Below are 27,084 nucleotides of genomic sequence, written 5' to 3'. Positions count from 1 at the left end.
AGCATCTGTCTTTGGCTCAGGTCATGATCCCAGGGTTCTGGGATCGAGTCCCACATTGGGCTCCCTGCACAGCAGGAAGCCTACTTCTCCCTCTGCCCCTTGCTTGTGTTGTCTCTCTTTCTGTCAAATAAATAAATAAAACCTTAAAAAAAATGAAAAAAAAGAGAAGTTTGAGATCTCTTAAATTTCTTATTTTTGAATATTTCCCAGGGTTTGGTTATTCTTTTCTATTCTTTTGCTTTTTTGATTGCTACTTCTGAGAGCACAGGTACTAAGTTATTAAAGGTGCAACTTATGCAACGTAAACTTATGTACACATAGGTGAAAAGCGGAAATGTTTCTTATTCAAGGGTGGGATTCTGACCTTTGTTTTCTTTCTAAATCTGTTATTGTTATAATGTTGACATCCAATAATTTTAGACAACACACGAGCAGTAAGAGAACCCCAAATTTTGGTCATTTATTAACATCCTTTTAAACTTTGGGCCTGAAAAAAAAAGAAGCTACGCTTCTGACTTCGGCTGTCATACTTGTTTGCATAAACATTCTATGGATATACTTTACTTCTCTCTATTCCTTACTTGTGAAATAATTCCAACCTCACTTACTTGCATGACTGACCTACGAATCCTGAGAGAATGTACTGGAAAACACTTTTTAACATCTGAAGTCATATCAGACACAAGGTCTTATCAATACAAACCCTCTCAGCTTTTCTTCTAGGAGTTTCAGTTCTTCAGCTCGAGATTTTGTTTCCTCTTCCAACTGTCTGACTAGCCTTTCAGCTTGTTCCTCCTTTTGCTGTAATTTATCTAGTTCATCCAGTGTTTGCTTTAATTCTTCCTCAAAGAGATTCCTCTCTTTCATCATTTCCTCTTGAAAAGAACATAGCTTCTGTTGAAGACTGGAGGACAATTCCTACATCCAAACAGAAAACCACTGAAATAGTATGAAATGGCCTTCTGAGGCTTTTACTAAGCACAAAAAAGAATGACAGATAATAAAGTATGAATACTAAATTCGAGAACTTCAAAGAAACTTGGAAAGTACAGATGTCACCTGTGTGTCATCATGGATTATATCCTGCACCATGTTAACACTGCGGTAAATGTTGTTTCAGTCTTTATTCTATGTATCACACCCCCACAACACATTTCTTGTAAAATTAAAATTATAATTTACAACTGAATTTTAGCATTTATCTTTCTCAGATGATACTATTTGAAAGGTATACTGTGATTTCAATAGTATAAAAATGTATTTGAATGTTATATTATAAACCACTACTGTCAAAAAATTCTAACATTAAAATAAAGTAAAGAAGGGGCGCCTGGGTGGCTCAGTGGGTTAAAGCCTCTGCCTTCAGCGTGGGTCATGATCTCAGGGTCCTGGGATCGAGTCCTGCTTCGGGCTCTCTGCTCTCAGGGAGCCTGCTTCCCCCTCTCTCTCCCTGCCTGCCTTTCTGCCCACTTCTGGTCTCTATCCGTCAAATAAATAAATAAAATCTTTAAAAAATTAAAAATAAAAAATAAAATAAAGAAGATACAAATAAATGGAGGGATACTCTGTCCTTGTGCATTGGAAAATTAATATTGTTAAAATATCCACACAACCATAGCAATCTATAGATTCTACGCATTCCCTATCAAAATGGGAAATTTTACAGAAATAGAACAATACTAAAATTTGTATTGAAACATAAAAGACCCTGAATAGACAAAGTGATCTTGAGAAAGAAGAACAAAGTTGGGGGCATCATGCTCCCTGATTTCAAACTCTCTTACAAATCTATAGTACTCAAAACAGTATGGTATTGACATAAAAACAGACACATTGAGGGATGCCTACTGGCTCAGTTGGTTAAGTGTCTGCCTTTGGCTCAGGAAATGATCCCAGGGTCCTGGGATCAAGCCCTACATTGGGTCCTTTGCTCAGCAGGGAGCCTGCTTCTCCCTCTGTGTGTGTCAAATAAATAAAATCTTTAAAAAAAAAATAAGACATATCAATCAATAGAATAAAGCCCAGAAACAAAAAAATTAGACACATCAATCAATAGAATAGAGCCCAGAAACAAACCCATACATACAGTCAATTAATTTATGATAAAAGAGGCAAAAAATATACAATGGGGAAAGAATAGTTTCTTCAATAAATGGTATGGGGAAAACTGGAAAACCACAAGCAAAAGAAGGAAGGTGGACCTACTACCTTATACCATAAATAAAAATTAACTCAAAATAGATTAAAGACTTGAATATAAGACCTGAAAACATAAAACTTCTAGAAGAAAACATATTAAGCAACTTGACATTGATCTTGGTGATGATCTTTTGGATATGACACCAAAGCAAAGGCAACAAAAGCAAAAATAAACAAATGGGGTGGTATTAAACTAAAAAGCTTCTACAAGAAGGGAAACCATCCAGAAAATGAAAATGTAGCCTACTAAATGGGAGAAAATATTTGCAAATCATATATCTGATAAGGGATTAATATCCAAAATATGTAAGGAACTCTTACAGTTCAAAAGCAAAAAAAAAAAAAAAAAAAACCAAAACCAAAAAACCCTAACAATCTGATTGAAAACTGGGCAGCAAGTGTGAATAGATGTTTCTCCAAAGACATATAGACAGCCAACAGGTACATGAAAAGATGCTCAATAACACTCATCATCAGGGAAATGCAAATCAAAACCACAATGAGATTTACCTCATACCTGTCAGAATGGTTTTCATCAAAAGGACAAGAAACAGGAGTGCCTGGCTGGCTCAGTTGGTAGAAAATGTGACTCCTGATCTTGGTGTCATGAGTTCAAACCTCACCTTGGGCACTGAAATTCCCTCCCCCCAAAAGGGACAAGAAATAGTAAAAGAGGAAGTGTTGGAGAGGATATAGAGAAAAGCGAACCCTTGTGTGCTGTTGGTGTGAATATCAGTTGGTGCAGTCACTACGGAAAACAGTATGAATGTTTCTCAAAAAATTAAATACACAACTGCCATACAATCCAGCAATTCCACCGCTAAGTATTTATCTGAAGAAAATGAAAATAGAAAAGATATATGCATCCAATGTACACATCAGCATTATTTACAGTCATCAAGATATTGAAAAAACTTAAATATCTACTGATGGATGAATGGATAAAGAAAATGTGGTATATACACAATTGAGTATTATTTATCCATTAAATAAAGAAGGAAATCTTGCTATCTATGATGTTATGGATGGACTTTGAGGATATTGTAATAAATAATAAATCAGACAAAGAAAATTACTATATGATCTTACTTATATGTGGAATCTAAAAGCAAACATTTAAAAAATCCAGCTACAGAGAACAGACTGGTGCTTGCCTGAGGCAGGGGTGGGCAAAATGGGGAAAGGAGTCAAAAGGTATAAACTTCCAGTTATAAAATACTCAGTCATGGGGATATAATGTACAGGGGGGTGACTATAGTTAACAATACTGTATTGCATATTTGAAAGTTGCTAAAAGAGTAGATCTTAAGGGGCACCTGGGTGGCTCAGTGGTTAAGTGTTGGCCTTCGGCTCAGGTCATGATCCCAGGTGCTGGGATTGAGCTCTACAATCGGGGTTTCTCCCTCTCCCTCTGTCTGCTGCTCTGCCTACTTGTGCTATCTCTCTGTCAAATAAATAAATAAAATCTTAAAAAAAAAAAAAGAGTAGATCTTAAACGTTCTCCTTAGAAGGAAAAAAATTCTTTAGCTATCTACAGTGATAGATGCTAACTAGGCTTATTGTGATAATTTTGCAATATACACAAATATTGAATTGTTATGTTGTTTATTAGAAACTCATATACTGTTGTATGTCAATTTATACCTCAATCAAAAACAAAAAGAAAAACCTGATATAGGTGTGCCCAGAGCACTTAATGAAAGAAAACCGGACCCTTTGCCTTTAAGAAGAATGGTCACTGTAAACAAGCATTCTCTCTACACTTTATACTCCTAACAATGCATTTAGGATCTTAAATACTAAGATACAAAAAAACATTTGAAAGGTCTGCCAACAATAACTGCAGTTGCGGGACTGGATGGCAGAAAAAAATAACAAAAAACAAAAGAACCCAGGTAAAGTGAAAATTGCCTCTGATTATACACCACCTCAATCTTAATGTTTTCTCAATGTAGAGATAACCATTAGTTTGGTATATATGCCTCCTGGTCTTTTCCTACACACTTATGTACTTAAAAAAATACACCCACACATACACATATAAATAACATAAACTACATATGTAAAGATCACATAAAAAAATCCTAAAAATGATTGTTGAAATCTTTAAGTCAGTATATATAGATCTACTTAATTCCTTCAGTTGTTGCAGGTTGCCCAACAATATTTCATATCAATGCATTCGAGTATCTATTTGCTCCACTCTCACTAACATGTTATGTATTATCAAATGTTTTAATTTGTACCAATCTTTTTTTTTTTAAAGATTTTATTTATTTATTTGACAGAGAGAGATCACAAGTAGACAGAGAGGCAGGCAGAGAGAGAGAGAGAGAGAGAGAGAGAGGGAAGCAGGCTTCCTGCTGAGCAGAGAGCCCGACTCGGGGCTCGATCCCAGGACCCTGAGATCATGACCTGAGGCAAAGGCAGCGGTTTAACCCACTGAGCCACCCAGGTGCCCCTAATTTGTACCAATCTTTTAAGGGAAAAACAATTATTTCCATTCTCAATTTCTTTGATTATTACTAAGGTAGAACATCTTTTTCATGTTTACAGATTATCTGAATTTTGACCTCTGAGAATGATGAATTTCCATCCTTTGCTCATTGGTTTTTGAGAACTGTTTTTCTCACTAATATGTACATTATTCTTTATGTAATCTAGATTTTTAAAAATGTCACTTTCGTTTCACATGCATTTAGATACCATTTTAAAACATAACTGTAAATGCCCAAGTAGTAATCTAACACATGTGCCAGGAAAATACATATTTTTTAAGATTTTAGTGTTAAGACTTTATTTTTTTAGAGATTTTATATATTTAAAGTCAATCAGAGAAAGACAGTTATCATGTGATCCTCTGATATGAGGAATTTGAGAGGCAGGGTAGGGGTTTGGGGGGGGTAGGGAAGGAAAAAATGAAACAAGATGGGATCAGGAGGGAGACTAACCATAAGAGACTCTTAATCTCACAAAACAAACTGAGGGTTGCTGAGGGGTGAGGGGGCAGGGAGAGGGTGGTTGGGTTATGGACATTGGGGAGGGTATGTGAAATGTTGAGTGCTGTGAAATGTGTAAGCCTGATGATTCACAGACCTGTACCCCTGAGGCAAATAATACATTACATGTTAATAAAAATAATTAAATAAAAAAAGATTTTATTTATTTATTTGACAGAGAGACACAGCAAAAGAGGGAACACAAGCAGGGGGAGTGAGAGAGAAGCAGGCTTCCCACTGAGCAAGGAGCCTGATTCAGGGCTTGATCCCAGGTCTCTGGGATCATAACCTGAGCTGAAGGAAGAGGCTTAAAGATAGAGCCACCCAGACACCCCAAGATTTTACTTTTAAGTAATTTCTTAACCCAAGGTGGGGCTGGTACTCATAATCCTGAGATCAAGAGTCATATGCTTGACCAACTAAACCAACCAGGTGCCCCACAAGAAAAAAAAAAAAATTTTAAGATTTTATTTACTTATTTGACATAGAGAGAGAGACAGCAAGAAAGGGAACACAAAGTAGGGGGAGTGGGAAAGGGAGAAGCAGGCTCCCCACGGAGCAGGAAGCCTGATGCAGGACTCAATCCCAGGACCCTATGATCACCGCCTGAGCTAAGGCAGATGCCTAATAACTGAGCCATGCCTAATAACTGGCGCCCCAAGAAAAAATTTTTAAACAATTTTCTTATTTTGGTTCATTAGTTGCTTATAATTTTTTCAAATTATCGATAAACCTGTCATAAATATCACTGCAGCATAGACAGGACAATTTACTCAGGATAAGATTCTAAAAATAGAAATGTCAGAGTGAAGCACATATACAATTGAAAGGTCTTCTGATACACAGGGAAATGTATGACATATAATAAGCACAAGTTGTTTTCTTTTCTTATATTGTAGTAAACTACCTTCTCTTGTTGCAGAAGTGAATCAATCTGTAATTCTTTTTGTTGTAGTTTTTCATGTTCCTGTTTTTCAAGAGTAAGTTTCTCCTTTAAGTTTTGCATTTCAGAATTTAGAGTTTCATTCCGTACTCTATCCCTCTTGACAAGGTCTTCTATAAAAGCGAAAAACGCGGAAATTAGATACTAACTTTGAGAAATCAGATTTCCATATTTTCTGCTATTAGCATGTTACACAGATCAAGTATTTGCAAAGAAATAAAGCCAAAACATAACTCAGAAGTTTGTATCATTTACTATATAGAATATAGTAATTCTATAATAAGTAAATAAATTCTATAATAAAACCTTGAAAATTGGTTCTGTATCTTCTCATTTTAAATGGCCACCTAATGGGGAAGTAAAAAACTGCACCACTGCATGTACTTCAATGAAGACAAGCAATATATTGAAATAAATAGAGAACAAACATTATAAAAGATAAAAATTCTCACATAGAGAACAGGATTTTTATGTTGTTTACATAATTATTAAAAAATGTTTTCAGATAGCAGTACTTTCCTTAAATATTGTACATATTATTTCTTTAAATACCTTTTTCTTTCTCGAGCAGCTGACACTTAGCATTCAGGTCTTCTACTTGTTTAGAAAGTAAAACAACATTTTCCTCAAGAGACTGCTTAAGGCTTACAACTTCATGATTCTTTTCTTTCAAATTTTCCTCTAACTGGGCAATATCTAGCTTGTATTTTTCCACTTGATCTGATGCACAACTGCATTAAAACAAATTATTTTGAAGAGCACATGATTTAGGCACAAGGAAAATGAACTAAAAAAGTATGAAATGATGTACTCATCACTATTCAACAAACTAAGGTCCAATTAAAAAATACTATTCAAAAAAAAAAAAAGAAAAAAAAAAACTACTATTCATCTTACCTAATTTCTTCGATGTATTCTAAGAGTTTTTCTGTTTCGGATTTTTCGTCAATCTTTTCCTTCTCTATTGAAAACCTGAAAAAAATGGCATATGTGACTATATACAATAATCACACGTAATGCTTAGTCTGTACCAAATACTGCCATATTGATATGCTGTTTCTAGAGTCCAAATTCTTTTTTTTAATGTGGGTTTTTTTTTTTTCAAGATTTTATTTATTTGACAGAAAGAAACACAGCGAGACAGGGACCACAAACAGCGGGAGTAGGAGAGGGAGAAGCAGGCCTCCCGCTGAGCAGAGAGTCTGATGTGGGGCTTGATTCCAGGACCCTGGGATCATGACCCGAGCCGAAGGCAGACACCCAACAACTAAAGCCACCCAGGAGCCCCTAATGTGGGTTTTTTAAATAAAGATTTTATTTTTAAATAATCTCTACACCAAATGTGGGGCTCAAATTTACAACCTTGAGATCAAGAGTCACATGCCCTACTGTAGCATCCAAATTCTAAACCATTATTTTATGTGACCTCAGGTTGACAATTTCAAATATACAAATAGGAAACTGAAGTTTTTTTTTTTTAAGAGTTCCAAATAAATTCTGATAAAATGGCTAAGATGATGAGAATTATCACCTATAACAACCTAAGTGTTAGAAATGATCTTTCCTATAGTTTTCCTGGCTTCCCTACCCACAACACATAGAAAACAGCACTTTATTGCTATAAAGCCTTTGTTTTAGGTTGCCTTTTATCTAAGTGCTCGTGTGTTACCTCCTCCAAACAATTCAATTTAAAAAATGAGCAAATGATTTAGATACCTTATAAAAAGATTTTTATGAATGGTCAGTGAGCACAGGAGAAGCTTGACCCTTATAGTAACAAAATTACAAAGGAGACACTACTTCCTACCTACTAGAAAGGCTAAAATCAAATAGACTGACAGTATCAAACTTTGGAGAGGAAGTGGAACTGGAATTATATCATATACTGCTAAGTACGACTGTAAAATGTGACAACCACTTTTGAGTTTTTTAACACATTATATGTATACTACACTACCCTATGATCAGGAATTCTAATCCTAGATGTTTATTCAAGAGAAATAAAAACCTATGTCCACAAAGACATATATAGTAGTCTTATTCACAATAGAAACTGGAAATCCAAATAATGATCAACAGAGAAATAGTCAACAAATGGAGGTATATTCAGGAGGTATAATAATGGTGCTACAACAAAGATTATGAGGCCTTTCCTCATCATTTATACGGAAGATAGACAAAATTAAGACATTCATACATCTTTTCAGCATAAAATGTTTGGGAATCATCAGGGCTCAGTTGAAGAAGAGAAACAGGGCAAGCAGGGAGCAATAAGTTAAGTGAAGGAAGGTTTAGTCTTGGTAAACAAGAGCAAGGTGAGAGAGGAAAATCAAGAATAGTTACACTTAATAATTTCTTTCTTTTTTAGTCACTCACAGTTTCCCCTCAAGTTGTGCTATTTTCCCCTGAGACTCCTCAAGATTCTTCTGAGTGACCTGTAGCTTCACCTCCATGCCTTCCTGTTTAGCCATCATACTCTACACAACAGAAATAACTGTTTTAGGAAATGAGAGATCATTCAGATCCCCAGATCCAGACACAGCAAACTCACCAAGATATCACTCACCCTCATCTTCGTTTCTCTTTTGTTTCTAAGTTTCATTAACTCAAGGCTTAGAAGTCTCATAGTCTTCTGGTTATTATCTTCAGAAAACTAAGTACAAGAAACATAAAAAATTCAGAAATATTTTCTACAAGGTCCTATATAAAAATCACAGAAATATTGATTATTCTCTTATTGGGCCTATTATTTACCTACATTATACTCTGGTAGAAAAAACAGGCTTTGACCACACCCAGATTACTGATTTTACACTATTACTGTTCTTGTCCCTCTCTTTGATTAATGTGACTTTCTGGTTCATTTATTTAAATTTTTGGGAAGGTTTTTTTTTTTAAGTAATCTCCACCCAATGTGGAGTTCAAACTCACAACCCCGAGATCGGGAGTTGCATGCTCCACAGATTGCGCCAGAAGGGCGCCCCTTTCTGGATTATTTTTGAGAGTGTTTGGGTGGTCACCTACCTCTGCATGCTGCAGAGTCCACTGCAAGCCTCTATAACAAGCTTCTTGGGAAGGATTCTGTCAAGTGTGTTTGCTTAATAAAATGCATCTGAATTGCCTGATCTCTTTGGAAATATGTAGATTACAGGGTCCACCTCAGGCCTACCAAATCAGAATCTCCCTCAGTGGGGTCCAGGAATCTGCTCCCTTCCACGAGCTTGATTCTTATGCACCCTCGTTCTCTTTGTGATCAAAGAGCTCAGCACATTACAGGCCCTGAATAAATGACTGTTATTAAACTGAACAGTGATTTACAGCCTCCTTATACTTCAGACAAAAGCAGATGACCATATGATGTCCTTTAAGATCTATTAGTATGGTAATACTAATAGACAAATTTATCTATTAAATATAGTTAGTCCACAAATTTATTCATTTCCCACTTCATTTCCAAAAGGATTTGCGATGGAAGCTTGCTGTTCTGCCCTTATTTATTTCAGAGAAAGATCTTTACAGTGGCTTCTAGGTGTAAATTTTGTAAGTTTTATTAATGGTCTTATTTACTGGGGGTGACTATGAAGAAGGATGAGAAAATGTCAGACATTAAAACAAAAGTAACTTGTTTATCACCTCTTATATGTCAGGTACCATAACAAAAAAGACCATAATAATTCTTCTTGGAAGCAGTTTAACATTTAAGATACATTTGCTGAAGGAAAAATACTAAACTAGAGCCTAAAATTCCCAAACAACTATATAAGAAAAAAACATGTTTAGAATTTATTTCATAGTAAATATTCTTGTCAGGTTCAAATACCTTTGATTTTAGTAGTTCATTAGTCCTGGTTAACTCAATAAGCTGTTTTTCTAGTGAAGCATTACTTGCAGAGAGAGATGTTTTCTCCCTGACTGTAGCATTTAGCTTGGCCTCCATTTTTTCCAACTCAGCTTCCAGATCCTGGATCCGCTTGTCCTGAGCACCACGTTCTTGCACAAGAATACGAATCTGGACAGAAACAAGGTGATAAATGAATGAATCACCAATACAGTGCCAACATAACTATATGCTATTGATAATGAAAACAATGCTTAAGTGATCGAGCCACCAGGCGTTCCAACTCTTTCCATTTTATAGCACATTTATTTTTCAGTTAAGTTGAAGCTCTGCTTACCTCTTTTTCTAATATCTTCAAATCTTTATCATTCTTTTGAGATTCCCTCTATTTAAAAGTCAAAGAACAGAGATAAACAAATTTAAATGCCACAAATACCACAAATTTGATTTTCAGCTATAAAAAAACATTAAAGTTTAATTCCTCTTTCTTTTCTTTTTCTCTTTCTTTTCTCTCTCTCTTTTTTTTTTTAACTAAACTCTACCTACCAATGTGCAACTTGAACTCACAACCTAAGATCAAGAGTCACATACTCTACTGAGTCAGCCAGGCACCCCTTTCTTTTTATTTTTTTTTCCTTAAAGATGTAATTGGCTTCATTAAGTGATTCATGAATCAGGCAGCAACCTATCTAGCAAGTGGAGGGGAGCTCCTCACCAAACAGCTAATTTCTATTTAAAACATTTTACTTAGCCTAGTAAACATTTTGTAGGAGACTTACCTGGTAGAAGAAGGAAATGTTCTTTAAATCTTAAAATATTTCAGGTTTAAGTTTTCACCCTACTAGATTATTAGGCTTTTCCTAATAAGTCCAAGGAAAAGAACAGGTGGAACTTCATGAATAAAGCTACTGAATGCCTTCTTTCTAATGTTAAACATTAATACATTTTGAATATTTAATTATGTTATTCCAGAAAGAAAAGAATCTTACAAAGAGAAATAAAGTTAAACCTTGATACCCAAAGAGAGAAAAAAAGCTACACATGCAAAGACATAAAAATTAAAATGGTGTAAGCAGATTTTTTTTAAAGATTTTATTTATTTGGGGTGCCTGGGTGGCTCAGTGGGTTAAAGCCTCTGCCTTTTGCTCGGGTCGAGATCCCAGAGTCCTGGGATCGAGCCCAGCATTGGGCTCTCTGCTCCTCAGGGAGCCTGCTTCTTCCTCTCTCTCTGCCTACTTGTGGTCTCTGTCAAATTAAAAAAAAAAAAAAATCTTTAAAGATTTTATTTATTTGTTTGAGAGAGAGAGAACACAAAGGGGGTAAGGTCAGAGGGAGAAGCAGACTCCCCACGGAGCAGAGAGCCAGATGTGGGGCTAGATTCCAGGATCGAGACCTGAGCTGAAGGCAGACGTTTAATCAACTGAGCCACACAGGTATCCCCTGTCAGCTGATTCTAATTTACTTATTGCCTTTATTCTAAATAAGACACACAATTTTGCTCTATGTATTTTTATATCCAACAGCTTTTCTGAAATAACAGCCCTAAACAGAATATCCATCTTTTCCACCTAAAATGGAATAAAATGGATAAACATACTGCACACAACTTGTTTTATGTGCTTCTAAGTTGAGGAGGCCTACATCATTCTCATATTTATTAATTTTCCACAGGATGGCATTTTCTATCAAGGATGGCCAATTATTTAGGGGTTTTATACAAACCTGTATGCAATTTAGTTTTCTAAGAGTTCTGTAGTCAATTCAAAATTTTAGAATCGTTTCTTTAAGAAATTCAAATCAGGAAATTTAAATCAACTTCTTAAAAAAATTTTTTTTAATTTTAATTCCAGTACAGTTAATATACAGTGTAATATTAGTTTCAGGTGTACAATATAGTGATTCAATACTTCCATACAACACCAGGTGCTCATCAAGACAAGAACACTCCTTAATCCCCACCACCTATGTCACCCATCTTTCCACCCTCCTCCTCTCTGGTAACATCAATTTGTTCTCTAAAGTTAAGAGACTGTTTCTTGATTCGTCTCTCTCTTTTTTTTCCCCCCTTTACTCATTTGTTTTGTTCCTTAAATTCCACGTATGAGTGAAATCATATGGTATTTGTCCTTCTCTGACTTATTTCGCTTAGCATTATCCTCTCTAGGTCCATCCATGTTACTGCAAACAGCAGGATTTTATTCCTTTCTATGGCTGAAGAATATCTCATTGTATATACATTTAAATCACTGTGTAAGAAAAGACTGTCTATATCAGTGCTGCCCTATAATATATCACAGACCACATATATATTTTCTTTTAGAGAAAAAATGGGGAGGAGGGGGAGGGAGAATCAGATCCCCGCTGAGCAGGGAGCCCAACCTGGGGTTCAATCCCAGGATGCCGAGATCATGACCTGAGCTGAAGACAGGCGCTAAACCAACTGAACAACCCAGGTACCCCCACATATGTATTTTCAAATTTTCTAGTAGTTACATATATAAGTTTTAAAGTTATTTATTTATTTAAGCAATCTCTATGTCCCATGTGGGGCTCAAACTCATGACCTCAAAATCAAGAGCTGCACAGTCTTCTGACTGAGCCAGCCAGGCACCCCTCTAGTAGTCATATTTAAAAAGTAAAAATTTTGTAATATATTTTATTTTACCCTAAATGTAAGAAGTATTATTTCAATTATTGTCATTAGTATAAAATTATTAGTGAAACATTTTATGTGTTTTGTATTAGGTCTTCAAACCTTGCTGTGTATTTTACATTTATGGCACATCTCAATTCAAATGCTAGATTTTTATCAGAAATAGCTATCTATGGGGCACCTGAGTGGCTCAGTTGTTTAAGCATCTGACTCAATCTCAGCTCATGTCTTGATCTCAGGGTTGTGAGTTCAAGCCCCACACTGGGCTCCAAACTGTAATGCTGGGTGAGGGACTACTTCCAAAAAAAAAAAAAAAAAAAAAAGAGAGAGAGAGAGAGAGAGAGAAAGAAATAGCTATCTATATTTAGATTCCATAAACTGTGCAGATGAAGAAGTAGATTCATATCCCCAATATGTTCCAAAAAAAATTTGTGTTTTCCAACAACAGAATCAAGTACTGGTTTTTAAATATATATTAAATAAAATTAAATAATATTAAAAATTTAGCTCTTCAAGTTCTCAATAGCCACATGTGGCTAATCACTTCCATATTGGATAATGAAGCCCTTTATTATAAAATGAGAGACTTAGGTAATTGCTGAACAAATGAACAAGGCTAAGCTTAACCTACAGCCTTGGTTTCCTAACTTTGAATCTTTTCCATATTAACAAATTTCTTTTGTAACTTCTTAAGAAACTACAACTTGCTTTATGAACTAATGGAAACAGTTACAACATGTAGGCTGTTGCACAAGCCATAACATGAAGTTAAGAATTTAATCTCCTACCACTCAAAAACTGAGAGTTTTTGAGCAGCACATCTCTTTAAGGCATTAGATTTTTTTTTGCTTTTTCTTCACCTATACTTACCTTTCCACACAAATAAACAAAACTAAAACAACTCAAATGATATTAACTACCAAATCAAAGAACTGCAAACTTTTTTTTTTTTTTTTTAAGATTCTTTATTTATTTATTTGACAGACAGAGACCACAAGTAGGCAGAGAGGCAGGCAGAGAGAGAGAGGAGGAAGCAGGCTCCCCGCCGAGCAGAGAGCCCGATGCAGGGCTCGATCCCAGGACCCTGGGATCACGACCTGAGCCAAAGGCAGAGGCTTTAACCCACTGAGCCACCCAGGTGCCCCAGAACTGCAAACTTTTTAAAGACTTACAAGGAGTTGGACAAATTACCTAGATAGAGAAATGACTGAGAAGTGGGTATCATATTGTAATTCTGAGCTATGCACATGTTTATTTTTTATTTTTTATTTTTTTAAAGATTTTATTTATTTATTTGACAGTGAGAGATCACAAGTAGAGAGGCAGGCAGAGAGAGAGGGGGAAGCAGGCTCCCTGCTGAGCAGAGAGAACCCGATGCGGGGCTCGATCCCAGGACCCTGAGACCATGACCTGAGCCGAAGGCAGAGGCTTTAACCCACTGAGCCACCCAGGTGCCCCTATGCACATGTTTAAACAATATATTTAGTAATGATGCAGGCAGAAATGAAATCTTGGTATAGTCCTAATGGTAATATTTTTTATTAACTTATAGGTTTACTTATAACCTTACTTTATACACTTAATCCATTCTAGTCAAATAAAAAACCTTTCAGAAATATTTTCATGATTTAGGTGATAAACCAGCTATAATATCAGAGTTCCTCACCTTTAATCCCAAGGTCTTAACTTTTCTTGCTGAAGCAGGCAAGGTAGTATCTTTGTCAACATTAAGATTTTGTTGAGATTCTACAATAAAATAAATTGTACAGATCCTGGTTGGTGCTTACATGTTTGAAACACAAACAAAATCCATTTCTAAATTTCTTATTGTAATTATTAGTGAAGTAATATAAAGTTCTTTTCTTAATTGTACATGTCCAAATAATTAGTTGCACAACACAATTTTCACATTCAACATTTTTCTGATTTTCCTAATATTCCCTGACAGAAAGTTAAGGTGATTACCAAAAGGAAAACTATATATTTATGTGAGTATCTTGCTTAATTTTTCTGGTTATATAATAGTGAAATGATTAAAGCATTATTCTATAGTTGACTCATTTGTAAATGCATCAAATAAGAAAATCTAAATATAACTGTAGCTCCACCTTTTTACAAATAGTATAGAATCTTCTAATTTAAATACTGTTAGTCATAACTTTAAAACTTAAGAGGTCATATACCCATTATTTTACTTTGGAATTCATTACCTTTTTGTTTTTTAAATCTTTGTGATTTCTGAAAGGACACTGGTCCTTTCAATACTTCTGAAGTCTTAACATCATAAGCACCTGGAGATGGTGCACAACCTAAAGGAAACATATAGAACATTAATGTCTCATCTAATGTTCCTTATGATCTTACATGGTGATGAATGTAAAACAGTTATTGGATGTGAAACAGTTAAAAACCGTGTCATAGTAAAGTAATACAAATTTAAAATGCCATTAATAAATTGTTTATTTTTTCAAATGTAAAAATAGCACCCATCTGATATTACAAATAGGTCTCTCTATGAAAAACATCATTATCTTCCCAAATGCTCTTTATTTCAATGAGTCAAAGAAACACAGGTAATTCAACAAAACTGCAAAGACAGTCTTGAGATAAACATCATTAAGAACAAGCAACATGGCTTTGTTATTAAGGATTAAGTCTAAGAAAAAAATATTTGGAATCAATTCTAACTCCAAGAGCGTCAATGAGGCAACCACCATCAGATTCTAGAAATGAAGCAACTAAAAGTCTAGCCTGCAAGGTTTAGTGTGAAAAAAAATTTATAGTGATAATTCATCTCTGGCTAATATTGACACAACAGGAAATTTATAAAGTCATGTTATACAAAGTACAAACTACTAGATAATATTTCTTTCCCTCTCTCTCTTTTTAAAAGATATTATTTATTTATTTATTTGACAGAGAGAGAGAGAGCGAGCGCACGCGCACACACAAGCAGGGAGAGCAGCAGGAGCGTGGGTGGGTAGGAAGCATGCTCCCGGCTGAGCAGGGAGCCTGACCTGGGACTCGACCCCAGGACCCCGAGATCATGACCCAAGCTGAAGGCAGTCATTTAACTGACGGAGCCACCCAGGCATCCCTGTACTAGACAGAAATTTATACATTATAACCTCACTTAACTGGAGTCTCAAACTGAAGGCATTTTGGAGTGTTTATGCATAGTCAACTTGAGATCTTACTCTCAGGACTTAACAATAATAAAAATCTCATTTTTATTATTGTTAGCAGAAGGGGAGCCTGGGTGGCTCAGTCAGTAGAGTATGTGACTCTTGATCTCAGGGTATAAGTTTAAGCCTCACATTGGGCATAGAGCCTACTTAAACAAAAAAGGTAAAAATATCATTAGCATAAAGCTTTAACTGATTGAGAATAGATTCATACTGCTCACTGAAAAGCCATTTTCTTCAGCATAGAGTTTCATGCAAGTGAACAGGAACTAAAAGGAGTTCGAACATTAAGGTAACTCCAGCTGTCCCTTAAGTGTTTTCTAAATGGAATGATAGGGGTGCCTGGGTGGCTCAGTAGGTTAAAGCCTCTGCCTTCGGCTCGGGTCATGATCTCGGGGTCCTGAGATCGAGCCCACGTGGGGGGGGGGGTGGGGGGTCTCTGCTCAGTAGGGAGCCTTCTTCCTCCTCTCTCTCTGTCTGCCTCTCTGTCTACTTGTAATTTCTGTCAAATAAATAAATAAATAAAATCTTTAAAAAAAATAAAAATAAATGGAATGATAGATAAGAACTTGTTGGTATACCTTGACTAGCATTAAAAAAAGTGAAACACAGGGGCGCCTGGGTGGCTCAGTGGGTTAAGCCTCCCCTTTCTGCTCAGGTTATGGTCTCATGGTCCTGGGATTGAGCCCCGCATCTGGCTCTCTGCTCAGTGGGGAGCCTGCTTCCTCCTCTCTCTCTATGCCTGCCTCTCTGCCTACTTCTGATCTCTCTCTCTCTCTGTCAAATAAATAAATAAAATCTTTAAAAAAAAAGTGAAACACAATAGAAAATATCAGCATGACTCAAATGTAGCAAAGTGAAGCACTGTTTTGTAGGACTTCTTGTTTCAGTGATAGCTGTATAAATATTAAAAAATCTATCTTGGATAGAGATACACAATTTATTTCTCACTCTAGGACACAATTAAAAAGTATTAAAATCACCCCTTTTATCAATTCTAAGAGGCCATAAAAACATCAAGGAAGTTTCTATTCCTCCACCTGGAATTAAGGTAACAAAAATAATGACACATGGGGCGCCTGGGTGGCTCAGTGGGTTAAGCCTCTGCCTTTGGCTCAGGTCATGATCCCGGGGTCCTGGGATCAAGCCCCGCATCGGGCTCTCTGCTGGGTGGGGAGTCTGCTTTCTCCTCTCTCTCTCTGCCTGCCTCTCTGCCTGCTTGTGATCTCTGTCTGTCAAAAAAAAAAAAAAAAAAAAAAAAAAAGACACAAAAATTCCAATCCTGGGAGCTTTTTGATCTAAATGTGGTCAATAAGGAATTGAGATAGTTTCTAATCAGTTTCTAATCAGAAGAGAGTCTCAAAATGAAATACAGAATTCAATGGAGTATCTAAGGTAAAGACAGACTTACCAAAAACCATTAATCTTGGTTAGCTCAAATCTCTCACACTTTACAAACTGTTTACAACCTGGGGTGAATAGGAGGCTGGCAGGGGTTTCCCTAAAATCAGCTTAAGGATGGTGGCACATCTTAGAGCACCTATGTTACTCATTTGCGATAGGGGTTGAGGGAGGCAGTGGGGAACATATTATGTTTTAAAACAAACGAGAGATTTCCACCATTACTATTAGCAATGCTTTTGTGGGGAAGAGGGGATGAGGATATGCAGAGCCTATGGTTATTCTGTGCTTTCTGCTTTTATTATTATTATTGTTGTTGATTTTAAAGTTAAGCTCTAGGCCCAACATGGGCCTTGAACTCACAATCCTGAGATCAAGAGTCACATGTTCTACCTACTGAGACAGCCAGGGGCCCAGCTTTCTGATTTTAGGAATGCTTCTGTGGGAAAGCGTGAGAAGCACCAGTCTAGACTCATCAAAGCAGCAAGAAAATCAAATGATGTTGAAATCTTATATTCTGGGGAACTTGGGTGGCTCAGTGGGTTAAAGCCCCACATCTGGCTCTCTGCTCAGCAGGGAGCCTGCTTCCCTTCCTCTCTCTCTGCCTGCTTGTGATCTCTGTCTGTCAAATAAATAAATAAAATCTTAAAAAAAAAAAGAAAGAAATCTTATATTCTGGTTCATCATTAGGTTTACACTCTCAAAAGGGGATATGGGCCAGCAAACAATGGGATGGTGGACACTGACTAAAGAGCATCAGGAGGGGCGCCTGGGTGGCTCAGTGGGTTAAGCCACTGCCTTCGGCTCAGGTCATGATCTCAGGGTCCTGGGATCGAGTCCCGCATCGGGCTCTCTGCTCAGCGGGGAGCCTGCTTCTCTCTCTCTCTCTGCCTACCTCTCTGTCTACTTGTGATCTCTCTCTGTCAAATAAATAAATAAAGTCTTTAAAAAAAAATAAAAAAATAAAGAGCATCAAGAGAGTTGAAAACAATTAAAACCACACTTAACAAAAACTTCCTTAGAGACTGAAGAATCACATTTGGTTGTTAGATTTAGGATTTAGATTGAAGAACTAGGTTGAAATCCAGCCTGTATGTCTAGCTTTTAATATACTTATCCACCTCACACCTCAGATAATGTACTTATCCATCTTCCATGTTAGACAAAACTGCCTGAAGTTAGGAACTCTCTTGATCATGCCTGTACCCCCAGTATTTAGCTTACAGTTGAGTTGGCGAGTGTGGTAAAGAAAACATAGAAAGTCACTGGGGATGTGGAAATGGAAATAGAGTTTTGTGATTATCCTAGTCAGGATTCAAATCCAGCTTTATATGCCAATTAATAGACATTACTATGGGCCAAGTACTTTTTAGTCAGAGGGAGAAGATGGTGAATAAGAACATTATACTCTCTCCTTTTCGAACCTATTTTCAAGACCCCTGGAAAGTTATTTATTTATTTTTAAAAAAGATTTTTTTACTTATTGACAGAGACAGAGAGAGAGGGAATAAAAGCAGGGGGAGAAGCAGAGGGAGAGAGAGAAGCAGGATTCCTGCTGAGCAGGGAGCCCAATGTGGGGCTCGATCCCAGGACCTGAGATCTTGACCTGAGCCGAAGACAGACGCTTAACCGACTGAGCCACCCAGGCGCCCCCGGAAAGTTATTTTTATTTGAGGTTACGATTCTCCACTTATGGAACAGGAATAAAAAAGAGTATCCACCTTATAGTTGATGGGATTACTGGAGTAATTGGAGAACTCACTACAGTGCCTCACATATGCATAAAGCATCAAATAAATGATAATTACTCCTGAAACAGTGAACCTGGAATATTGTGGCATTGGTAAAGCCAGTTTCATCTATTATAAAGAAAATAAATTCTCCTTAAAAGACACACTGCTGAGAGAACTTAGAGAAGGTTCTTTGAATATCCAGGAAACAATATATGCTTTGATCTTTCAATTAAGAAAATAAGCTTGTGCTGATTCATTTGCTCTCTTGGCCTTCCTATGTGAGCAGAGTGATTCTTATGTACATTTGCATTTTGGCTAACAAGCTAAAGATGCAACAAGTGACTGCTAAAAAGGGTGTATCATAATGGCTAAATCATGGGCTTTGATGTTCAACCAAACCACTTACTGGCTGCTCAGAACAGTGACAAAACCTCTCTGTTTCCTCACATGCAAAATGAGGACAGTATCAATACCTTCCTCACTGGGCTGTTGGACTAGATAGAATAGGGAACCAGTCAGAATAGGGAACACCATAGCATACAGTTTGCATGCATTCAATGATGAGTGCCTCAGTAACCCTATCAGTCTTCCAGGTTAGTTGCTTACTATGAACCACAGTGGTTAAAAAAAAGCACACGATGGATTCATGGAGGCTTGATTTCCTGTCTCAGTTCTGCTGGTTTGGTTCTGTAACACTGAGCAAATCTTTGTCTCGGCTTTTTTATCAGTAAATAATGAATAATAGGATAACCTCTCAGGGATGTTGGGGAGTTAAAAAAAGAACTAATAATCAATGTAAATACTTAGTATGGTGACTGGGGTACTATCTTCTTATTACTTCATTACTAATGTTTTCAGTAAGTGCTGCCACCATATTCTCACCCATAAACTGTTTTTACCAATCATCCTTCTTTTATTCCTGAATGGAATATCCAAAAGAAATCCACAAGTTCATGCGAAAAGCCGCTGGTCAAATGTTTTATCAGTGAGGTTTCCGCACATGACCATCACACAGCTGCCAACAGTTTCCTTATTCCGATTCCCTTTCCTCCGCTTTAATTTCTCCACTGCACTGTTTATTGGCTGTATTCTCCAGTTGAATGTAAACTCCACGAGGCAGGGGTTTTGCCTCATTCACTGCTGTATCTTTATCACTCTGAATAGTATTAGGCACGTAGTAAATGCTTAGTATGGTTTTTAGAAAAACTAATCAATTGAATGAGACCCATCGCAGCCCTAAAATTGCCTGTTAGCCTCGGATAAAGGGAACCAAAAAGGGCAAGTGCGTCGTGACAACATATCCCGACCCCCAGCTCCTTTCCCCGTACGCACCGGAAGGGTCATTGAATCGTTTCAAGGGCGCCTTGGGAAAAGACATGCTGACGATCAGCTCCACAAACAGAAGGTCACTATCTCCCCTCCGCAATTTTGTGCCGCTTATTACAGCCTACTTGCTCCGAATTCAAACCTCCCGGCTTATTCCCCGCCCATCTCTAACGTCAGCAAATTTGAAAACCAAAATCCTGGGCACACCAATCCAGGACCGGACACCTAAGAGCATGCGCACCTGTCCTCGCCGCGCCCAATTAAGGCTTCTGTGAGTTTAGGTAACCAGCCAATAGGAGACTAGTATTGCCTCCTCCCCCACCCTGTGTCCAATCAGTCCTGGCGATACTCAATTGTAATTTACGTACTAGCAACATTTGCGCAAGCGCATTTTATAGCTGAGAAGTTTGAGGGTACGCTTTTGGCGTCATATTGGTGGCAGTGCAGGGAGTTCTAGTTTCACAGGTTCCGACCTTCTCCCACCGTTCTTTGGGTGTAAACGTCCCCGGATTTTAATTCTTTCAAACGGCCAGCGTCCTAAATGGCCACTGAAAAGGAAAAAGGAACATGCCGAGACATCAGCCTGCATCCCTGCGCATGTGCAGTGACCTGAGCTGCGAATCCTGGGCGTGGCCTGAGCGTGGATAATTCGCGCTTGCGCTCATCTCGCTTCGTGCGGCTGCTGCCGGGAGGCTACTGGAGTATGTCGGCCCCGTTTGAGGAGCGCAGTGGGGTGGTTCCGTGCGGGACGCCGTGGGGCCAGTGGTACCAGACCTTGGAGGAGGTGTTCATTGAAGTTCAGGTGCCGCCTGGCACTCGCGCCCAGGATATCCAGTGCGGCCTGCAGAGCCGGCATGTGGCGCTGGCCGTGGGTGGTCGCGAGATCCTCAAGGTAGTGGCAGGTCGGGGCTTGTGCTCAGTTTCTTCCCGGCCTCTAAGTCCCAGGGTCCTAAAGTGCATTTTTTTTTCCGTGAAAATACTGTTGGAAGGCCGAATAGCTCCTTTGGCCGAAAGAGCGGTATCATTGGCCTGGTTTTGGTCTGGTCGGAGCCCCCACTCTTAAGGCTAGTCCTGAGTTAACGTAGAGATTTGAGGAGCCCGGTTTTCCGGCTTTATTTCTAAAGCAAATGAAGCTGCTGCTTTTGTGCCTCTGCGGGTCGTCACTTTAGATCTATAAAGGAACGACTATTTATAGTACGTATATTCCAGGCACTGATGAGTGTTGAGAGGTCAGCGGTGAACAAGACAAGTTTCCTGCACTCAGGTCATGTTCTTGCAAGGAGGCATAATAAAGCTCACCTAATAAATGTTCAGGGAGTTATAGGACAGTAAAGAAGAAAATAATAAGGATATCGGGATGAGGATTCAGAGATGTTGTCAGGTGATTTATTTTTTTCATCAAACTAAGAAAAATTTTGCATGTTCGTGGAGTGGTTAAGGAGGTAGTTAAGAGGTGTTCGAAGAAAATAATACCACTTTTATTCTCATGTCCGTTGGACCTGTTAAATTCAATAACGTTGAAGTTAGATTTCTTTCCCACATTAGATACTCAAGATGTTTGATGACAGTGTAGTGAAGTGGTGAAGGGAGATTCCTCAATGTAGGATACCTGGCTGTGCCATTTTTATAATTTTGTAACCTCAGGCAAGAGATTTTTCAGTATCCCTATGCCTTCACTCACAAAGTATGGTAATTATAGTAACTTTCTGATAGGATTGTTTTGAGCATGACATGGTATCCAGGGGAATTAAGAGCTTGGACTTGTTTCTGGCATGTAAGGAGTGTACACTACATATTATTTATATGGAAATGATTTAAGTGCCTCAGAGGAAAGGAAGATTCATGTGAAAGACATTTGATTTGTGTCCGCTTGGATCTTACTGACTTTTCTGGATAGTTGTGTAAATCATAGTTTCCTGAACAGTGGTTTAAGATTACAATTCAAATTTCTTTTAGTAATTCCAGTAACTTTGGGAATTTAGCAGTAATTTTAGGATTTTAGGTATACATTTAAACAAGTAGGATTTTTTCACACTAGTACTGACATATTGAAAAAATGTGTGTTTTTTTATATGACCTTTTAATTTAATTTCCTAAAACTTAAATTTGACAAGTAGCAGCAAGTCAAAATGGATTCTAGCAGGTGTATTCTCTTTTAAACTTAACGTTTTACTGATTTCTTTCTTAAAACAACAGTTTCTGAAAAATCAGTCACAGCTAATCTGTATCAGAACTACAGTATGCACTTTAAAATTTTTTTGGTGCTACATTGCCCAACAAAGAGATTGAACCAGTTTTTTAATGTTTAAGAGATACCATTTATTAATTTCAGCCGGAAAGCTCTTCTAGTAGTTTTTTTCAATAGGTAAAGTTAAATCATTTCAGATATTAATTCACATTTGGCCCTCTGATCAGTAATATTTATTCATCTCCTAAAAATTAAGGAGCCCTGATCTTTCTTTAGAGGGCTCTGTGTTTTTTGTCATAGTAAGGTAAACTTGGTTCCATTCCACTTCCTAGGAGGAAAGATAGGGTTGTGCACCCAGCAGTATGTTGGAATGGTATGAAGTTTTATCTCCTTACTATAACCAAACTAGATAGTTACATGTGGATTAGATAGAAAATTAGGAAAGTCAAATCATGAAAGCCTTATAAAAATTAATGAAATATCTATGTTTTTAGTACCTTATTTATTTATTTTTCAGGGCAAGCTCTTTGATTCAACAATAGCTGATGAGGGAACATGGACTTTGGGTAAGGGTAATCTATAATTCTTGGAATCTTTTTTTAAAAATTAATTTTGTCTTGGAACTTAGTAAGTTTCCCTCTGTTGTATTAGGTCCTTTGTCTTTGCAGCTTTGGAAGAGAATAGTGATGGAAATGTATTGAAAATAATTGTATGTCAAAGATTACCTAATGATGTTTGAAAATACAAAATCCGATGATGAACTCTAATTTATTTGTGATTTTTATTTGTTTAGAGGACAGGAAAATGGTCCGTATTGTTCTTACAAAGACAAAGAGAGATGCAGCAAATTGTTGGACTTCTCTTCTGGAATCTGAATATGCAGCTGATCCTTGGGTGCAAGACCAAATGCAGAGAAAACTTACATTAGAGAGATTCCAGAAGGAAGTAAGTCAGATGAATGTATGAATATGTATTGTTAAACATCTTAAAATCATAGAATAATTATTATTGAAATTAAAACTCAAATGTAGTTACAAAAAAATTACAAAAGTTCTTTAGAGGAATTTAAGTGAAATCGTTAGAAAAATGACTGGTCTTTCTTTGTGTGGATTTTATTTTTTCAAATTTTCTGTAGAGGAATTTCTTTGTACTGTCTTGATTTCTAAGTTTAAATTTATTTAATGTACACCAGTAGGGTAAGTGAACTCAAAAAACTTAGTCATTATAGGGGCGCCTTTGGTGGCTCAGTGGGTTAAGCCTTGCCTTCAGCTCAGGTCATGATCTCGGGGTCTTGGGCTCAAGCCCCGCATCAGGCTCTCTGCTCAGTGGGGAGCCTGCTTCCCCTTCTCTCACTCTCTGCCTGCCTCTCTGCCTACTTGTGATCTCTGTCAAATAAATAAAAAAGTCTTAAAAAAAAATTCAGTCAATATAGACTTACATAATGTAATAAAGTAAAAGTTCCTTTCATCAACATCTCTCCATTATGTGCTTCTGTCTTTTTTTTTTTTTTTTTAAAGATTTTATGTATTTATTTGACAGACAGAGATCACAAGTAGGCAGAGAGGCAGGCAGAGAGAGAGGAAGGGAAGCAGGCTCCTGCCGAGCAGAGAGCCAGTTGCGGGGCTCTATCCCAGGACCCTGGGATCATGACCTGAGCCAAAGGCAGCTGAGTTGAAGGCAGAGGCTTTAACCCATTGAGCCACCCAGGCGCCCCCTTTGTGCTTCTGTCTTATTCTTACCTCATTGATGTATTGGTTTGCTACTCTGTCTTTAACATAAATTCAGGATTACACTATGTGTATTGTTCATGTTGTTTTTTTTTTTCCATTTAATAATACATCTTGGGTCTCTTTTCCTACCAGTACATATAGATAAAACTTGTTCCTTTTAACTGTTTTAGAGTGTTTTCTAGCTTGAATGTACCAACATTATTTATTTAGCCATTCCTTTTTGATAAGATTTGGATTTTTCAGTTTGTATCTGTTTGAAACAAAATTTGTGCTTTGATCTCTGTAGAACTATCCCATGTTCTGTTAATTTATGTAGGAGAAGAATTACTGGACCAAAGCACTGTTAAAGTTTTGATGGATAATTTCTTTCTGTCTGATGGTTATTTCCAAATATGTATCTCTAGTCTAGACTTTTTTCCCAAATATTGGAGTCACATTTCCAATTCAACATCTCTACTTTACAGTCTGACAGACATATCAGACTCAACGTATTCAACATGAACTCTCTAACTTCCTGCTACCCATTTCTACCTCTAGTCTTCTCATCTTGGTTGATGGAAACTACTTGATCAGACCAAAAAACAAAAATGGGGAGTCATCCTCCACTCCTATCTCTCTCTCACACAATGTGGCCAATTTGTTAGGAAACCTTACTGGTAGTACCTTCCAAGTATATTCAGAATTTGTCTATTTCTCACCACCAACTCTACTACCATTTTGATCTAGACCATCTGTAATGACTTGCCTAGATTACTTTTACAACCTTCTATTTGTTCTCTTTTACCCTTGCCAAGCTACGGTGTTCTCAAAATAGTATAATAGTCCTTTTAGCATTCAGGTCAGAACACATTGCTTCTCTTCTCAGAACTCTTTCATTCTGTCCAATCTGGTCCTCATGATCTCTCTGACTTCTTCTCCTACTAGTCTCCCCTTACGTTATTCTGATCTAGCCATACTCGTCTTTTTGTTATATTTGAACATTTTAGGCCATTCCTTTACTGTCCTTTTGTCTACAGTGTTATCCCAGAACTTGGCTAACTTCTTCACTGTTTTGAAGTCACTGCTCAATAAAGTGTACTTTTGGGGCGCCTGGGTTTCTCAGTGGGTTAAAGCCTCTGCCTTTGGCTCAGGTCATGTTCCCAGGAGCCTGGGATGGAGCCCCAAATCTGGCTCTCTGCTCAGCAGGGAGTCTGCTTCCCCATCTCTCTGCCTGCCTCTCCGCCTACTTGTGATCTCTCTCTCTTAAATAAATAAATAAAATCTTTAAAAAAAAAAAAGTGTACTTTATCTTTGGTCGTCCTATTTAAATACTTAATCTTCTCATTTTTCTTACTCTGCTTTTCTTTCTTTTCTTTTTTCATCTTCTGTAGCACTTGCACCAACTTTTAACACTCTGGATCAGGGGCTCGCAAACTGTGGCCTACAGGTGAAATCTAGCCTGCTGGTTGTTTCTAAAGTAAAGGTGTACTGGAATACACCTGTGCTCATTCATTTGCATATTGTCTATCTTATAGTAATACCAGACTATGGCAGAGTATATGGCTTTCAAAGCCTAAGATATCTAATTACTTGGCTCTTTATAGAAAACTTTGCCAACCTCTGCATTAGATAACTTCTGGTTTATTATTTGTGTCCTCCTGTAAGAATGTCAGCCCACCAGTGCAGGGATCTTTGTTATGTTCACTCTTGAATTCCACATGCCTCTAATGGTGTCTTTTAAACAGTAGGAACTCTTAATAAATGTTTGTTGAATAAATGAAATGCCCTCCAAAAAGACTAAAGTATGAGATAGTACTTCCTAGGATTGTTATGAGGTTTGAATATGTTGATAAATGCATAGCTCTTAGAACCCTGCTTGGCATGTAATAAACTCACAAATGAAGCTAGTTATTAAAATCTGTTTTTATACTCGTACTAAAGTATATGTTTGTCTATACACTTGTCAACTTACAATATACATACTGATCTTTTAAGTATTTGTAGATCTGAAAGTTAAAATATACATCCTAGTTTTAAGTTCTATTTTGGTGATTACATCTTTTGACATATTTATTGGCCATGTAGATTTCCTCTTTTGTCAATTGCTAGTTTATATCTGTACCATTTCCCTTTTGAGTTACTTATATTTTTCCTTAAAAGATTTATTTTATCATAGTTTTTTTCATGTCTTTTAGAATCCTGGTTTTGACTTCAGTGGAGCAGAAATCTCAGGAAACTACACTAAAGGTGGACCAGATTTCTCAAATCTTGAAAAATAACTACTACTTTTCTTTCACTGCATTCTGTGGATCCCAACAAAGTTGCCAACATAAAGGAACAGATTATGTGGGGGAAGGAAATGTGGATACCTGCAGTTAACAAATTGCAAAATATATTTAACTATGGTTCTAAAAATTGCATTCAAATATCATTTACATAGGAAACAAATACTGTGGAAACTATTCTACTGATATAGAGTAACTTTTTTTGGACTTGTTTTTTTTCTCAGCATGAAGTTTTATATGCTGCATTTTACTAATTTCATATTTAACCTGTATTTTTAATACAAAAAACATTAGGGTATAGATCATGTGAAATGACCGGTGCCTTCAGGGACAATTAAATTTTTCTTTCGATAAGTGTAATGCAGGAATAATGTTCAATAAACTTTTCTAAATAGGAATCATGCACCTCTTTGTGTAAGTATGCCAGTTCACACCAGGAATTACATTACTGAGAAAAATTTTAAGGAGGGAAAAAGCCCACAAATATATTCTGAGTAAGTTCATTTTAAGAGTTAATGAAAATTTCTGAAGTAGTACATTATTCCTTGGGAGATGAATTTGTCAGGAAAGTGAAAAATAGAAACTTAACAATAGGAATGGATTAATATAAAACAAACAGTGAAGT

The 27,084-nt window shown here is 37.0% G+C and overlaps 2 protein-coding genes across 2 annotated transcripts in view; one reads left to right on the top strand and one right to left on the bottom strand.

Annotated features, from left to right (window-relative positions):
* HMMR (hyaluronan mediated motility receptor) overlaps positions 1-20,418 on the bottom strand; it is a 36,884-nt gene extending 16,466 nt beyond the window's left edge. Inside the window, exons 1-11 of the mRNA XM_032851738.1 lie at positions 20,284-20,418; positions 14,843-14,941; positions 14,299-14,378; positions 10,317-10,364; positions 9,962-10,150; positions 8,708-8,794; positions 8,518-8,618; positions 7,039-7,113; positions 6,694-6,872; positions 6,106-6,254; positions 704-918 (exon numbers count right to left, since the gene is read on the bottom strand). Of these exons, the coding sequence (XP_032707629.1) occupies positions 704-918; positions 6,106-6,254; positions 6,694-6,872; positions 7,039-7,113; positions 8,518-8,618; positions 8,708-8,794; positions 9,962-10,150; positions 10,317-10,364; positions 14,299-14,378; positions 14,843-14,941; positions 20,284-20,329 (1,268 nt within the window). The 5' untranslated portion in view covers positions 20,330-20,418. The remainder of the gene's footprint in view (positions 1-703; positions 919-6,105; positions 6,255-6,693; positions 6,873-7,038; positions 7,114-8,517; positions 8,619-8,707; positions 8,795-9,961; positions 10,151-10,316; positions 10,365-14,298; positions 14,379-14,842; positions 14,942-20,283) is intronic.
* Positions 20,419-20,675: 257 nt separating this feature from the next.
* On the top strand, positions 20,676-26,857 carry NUDCD2 (NudC domain containing 2). The gene is made up of 4 exons (XM_032851739.1): positions 20,676-21,169; positions 22,983-23,031; positions 23,259-23,410; positions 26,370-26,857. The coding sequence occupies exons 1-4, from the start codon at positions 20,981-20,983 to the stop codon at positions 26,451-26,453; spliced, it is 474 nt and encodes a 157-aa protein (XP_032707630.1). The 5' UTR covers positions 20,676-20,980; the 3' UTR covers positions 26,454-26,857.
* The last annotated feature ends 227 nt before the right edge of the window (positions 26,858-27,084 follow it).

This window comes from Lontra canadensis, unplaced genomic scaffold (assembly GCF_010015895.1).
Source record: "Lontra canadensis isolate GAN:19392208 unplaced genomic scaffold, GSC_riverotter_1.0 scaffold5, whole genome shotgun sequence".
In the NCBI taxonomy this organism is placed as follows: domain Eukaryota; kingdom Metazoa; phylum Chordata; class Mammalia; order Carnivora; family Mustelidae; genus Lontra; species Lontra canadensis.
The sequence above is the reverse complement of the archived record's forward strand: the minus strand, read 5'-3'. Positions and strand labels throughout refer to the sequence as shown.

Excerpts from the sequence above, each read along its gene's own strand:
- NUDCD2 (XM_032851739.1), top strand. The coding sequence starts at position 20,981 with ATGTCGGCCCCGTTTGAGGAGCGCAGTGGGGTGGTTCCGTGCGGGACG. Across the intron at positions 23,032-23,258 it reads TGAGGGAACATGGACTTTGG|AGGACAGGAAAATGGTCCGT; the intron begins GTAAGGGTAATC and ends TTATTTGTTTAG. Across the intron at positions 23,411-26,369 it reads TAGAGAGATTCCAGAAGGAA|AATCCTGGTTTTGACTTCAG; the intron begins GTAAGTCAGATG and ends CATGTCTTTTAG.